Source organism: Vigna angularis, chromosome 6 (genome assembly GCF_016808095.1).
Source record: "Vigna angularis cultivar LongXiaoDou No.4 chromosome 6, ASM1680809v1, whole genome shotgun sequence".
NCBI lineage: Eukaryota > Viridiplantae > Streptophyta > Magnoliopsida > Fabales > Fabaceae > Vigna > Vigna angularis.
The window spans coordinates 5192920-5196374 of NC_068975.1; the positions used below are offsets into that span (position 1 = coordinate 5192920).

The 3455-nt window shown below is 38.6% G+C and overlaps 1 protein-coding gene across 1 annotated transcript; it reads left to right on the top strand.

Annotated features, from left to right (window-relative positions):
• LOC108342579 (clathrin coat assembly protein AP180) lies at nucleotides 1-2444 on the top strand. The gene has a single exon (XM_017580369.2). The coding sequence runs from the start codon at nucleotides 199-201 to the stop codon at nucleotides 2398-2400; it is 2202 nt and encodes a 733-aa protein (XP_017435858.1). The 5' UTR covers nucleotides 1-198; the 3' UTR covers nucleotides 2401-2444.
• The last annotated feature ends 1011 nt before the right edge of the window (nucleotides 2445-3455 follow it).

Consider the following 3455-nt stretch of genomic DNA (forward strand, 5'->3'; position numbering starts at 1 on the left):
TTTTCCTTTCCTACCTTTACTCTCGATCATAGTTTTCCGTGAATATCTGAGACAAAAGATGTTCTATGGAAATCCTATGAGTTTTGTTAGGAAAAAGTTCATGAGCAAGCGTCCATTGCGTAGTGATGTTAGAATTGTGAGGGGAGACGGGTGCAAAGAAAGAGATCAAATTCTCATTCTCAATCAATTTGATTCATCATGCCAAGCAGGCTCAGGAAGGCAATTGGAGCTGTGAAGGACCAAACAAGCATTAGCCTAGCCAAGGTTACCAATGCAGCCAATCTTGATGTCATCATCCTGAAAGCCACAACCCATGATAAAAACCCCATTGAAGAGCGTTATGTGAATGAGATTTTGAACATAGTCTCCTCTAACAAATTGTGTGCATCTGCATGTGCTCATTGTATAGGCAAACGCATTGGTAAGACCCGCAATTGGGTTGTTGCCCTCAAATGTCTCCTCATTGTCCTTAGAATCTTTCAAGATGGTGATCCATATTTTCCTAGGGAAGTCTTCCGTGCAATGAAAAGGGGTGCCAAAATTCTCAACCTTTCAGGTTTCAAGGATGATTCCAATTCTAGCCCTTGGGATTACACCGCATTCGTTAGATTATTTGCTTTGTACCTCGATGAACGCTTGGATTGCTTCCTCACTGGAAAGCTCCAACGGCGATTCAAGCATCACAACCACTTTCACCAGATGAACCAGGTGACCAAGACGTCCAATGAGCCATGTATCAAAGACATGAAACCTATAATTGTGCTTGACAGAATTTCTCACTGGCAAAGGTTATTGGATAGAGCCATTTGCACAAAGCCTACAGGGTCTGCCAGGACCAACCGCTTGGTTCAGATTTCTGTTTATGCTATTGTACAAGAAAGCTTTGATCTTTACAGGGATATCTCTGATGGTCTTGGTGTTATCTTGGATAACTTCTTCCATTTGCCATTTTGGGCTTGTGCTGAAACATTCAATGCTTGCGTTAAATCCTGCAAGCAGTTTGATGACTTATCAGCTTTCTATTCTTTTTGTGTGAGCATTGGAATTGGAAGGTCCTATGACTACCCCAAAGTGCAAAAGGTCTCTGAAGAACTTATGGAAACATTGCATGACTTCTTCAGAGACCAAGCTTTTCTCACCACAAATAATAATTCAAAGCACCTCCATTCTCCTCCACACAAGGATCTTAAAGGCTCAAGTTCATCCCATGACGAGGGTATGGAAAGATGCGAGACACTTGAAAGTTTGTTTGAAACAGAATCCGATTTTGGGTCACAGTGTACATCGTTGAAAGATCTCATGACTTCTATCGACGTTGCCCTTAGTCCTAGTAGATCACTTGAGGAAGACATGAATTCGGAGCAATCAGACAAAGATGAGAAAGAATCGGTATCTGATGGTTATGTTAGTGCAAATAGTTTTGCTTCTGCCACATCATTTCCATTTCATCAAACATCAAGGTCGAGTTTGGATGCTGTAAGTTTTGATGAATTGCCGCGGGAACTGCATCAAAATCAAACGAATGATTGGGAACAACAAAATCAAACAAATGATTGGGAGAAACAAAATAAAACAAATGAGTGGGAGCAACAAAATATCCAAGCAGTTTCCAACAATATCACCAAAGATTGTTGGGAGTTAGTTTTGGCAAAGACAGTAACTGCACCTGCTGAAACATCACCCAAATTGACAAATGGGATTATCCCATTTGTCACCTTGTCTGATCAACCTTTAGTTCCTCAACACAACTACAATCCGTTCCTGGATGACACAGTGAATGTTGCTCCATTTGCAACAACTGGTGATAAATTCATTGATGTGGCACCAACATTTAAGGCAACAACAACTCAAGCCAACCTTTATGCACAGGATCTTATTGTACCAACCATCTCAGATCAAAGTTCCAGTTCAGTTGCAAATCCCGATCTATCTTTTGGTGACATGTATCCAAATGAGACATCAAAGGATCTCACTTCTTTTGAGACCAACATAACAGTGCCATCAATTTTTACAAAACCAAGTTTCCAGACTCGATGCTCTTTTATGAACGATTCATTTCCAACATTTCAAGTGCACAGGTCAAATATTGATGCCATAATGGAAACACCAACTCTTCCTACTCTTCAGAATCCTAACCTATGTTTTATTCCCTTACACTTCAAAGACCAGAATTTTTATGCTTCAGCAATGCCACCAACATTTAGTGCAAAGGATTACAATGGGACAACATTAGCAACATCAATAGACAATGATCTTTTTGGAACATGGCCCGGTGAAAATACCAATGAACTAACTTTAAATGTATCAATGCAAGAGGATACTTTATTGCGGCAACAACAACTTTGGTTGGAGCAACAACAGAGTATCATATCAAAGCATTCGAGTTCAGTTTTCAAATAAGAATGATTGAGCATTGAAATTTTGTAAAAATATATAAGTTACTGACTCGCTGTTTTTATCTAGTTCTTTTTCATTCCTTTCTCTAATTTGTGCAATTTCTTTTCACAATCAAATTTCTTTTCACAATCAAATTTCTTTTCACAATCAAATCTAGAGTTTGTATACAAAGGGTTGTGTTTCGGATATGGAGTTTAGAACTACTTCTTTGCACTTTACTGTTAATCTTTTAATGTTATCTTAGGTCTTCGTTACAGTTGTTCTTAGTCTTTCGCCTTTAGTCTCCAAGCTAAGTGGGTGAGTACATGTGAAAAACACTCTGACGTGTCCGATAAGATATCACAGGAAAATCTTGAATTCGCAATAAATGTAATCACCTACCTCTTTACCTTACCTCTGTATTTATAGGTTTCAAAGTGAGCTTTTGATTAGAGTTGACCTAATCACGACCCAAAAGTCAACAAATGTGTTTTACCTGTTTCTACATGTAAATATGTTGTGTAGAAAAAGTGATGCCAATATCTCAAGCCAAGAGAGGTGGGTGAATTGGATTTTGCTTTCAAAAATAGTTCTTTTAAAAAGCTTTGCAAAATCTTTAAGTTTTCTTGAAATCAATATGACAAGTATACGAGTCAACAATAAAAGAGAAGGAGAGAAATGTCAACACAAAGATTTATACTGGTTCGGCCAAGCCTACATCTTGTCTTCCTTTAACAACCTTAGTTGAAGGGAACCACTATAATGATAGAGTATACAAGCAAGAATAGAGGGATATCCCCTCTCAATGCACTCTCCTTTCCCACTCAATATCACTTACAGTACAAGGTGTGAACACCTCACAATCTCACAAACCCAGAAAGCAATCCCAACTTTCTGTACACCTTAAGGGCATTCCTAACTCTCAATGTAGAACACTCAGGTACTCCTTCTGGCTAACAACAACAAGAACACAATCCTCTTGATTGTAATATGGACACTGATCCTCAAAGAATATCAACTCAGCTATCTTGCAAGAATCTTAATGATTTCACCCAAATGTATGATCTTGATTCTCCAAG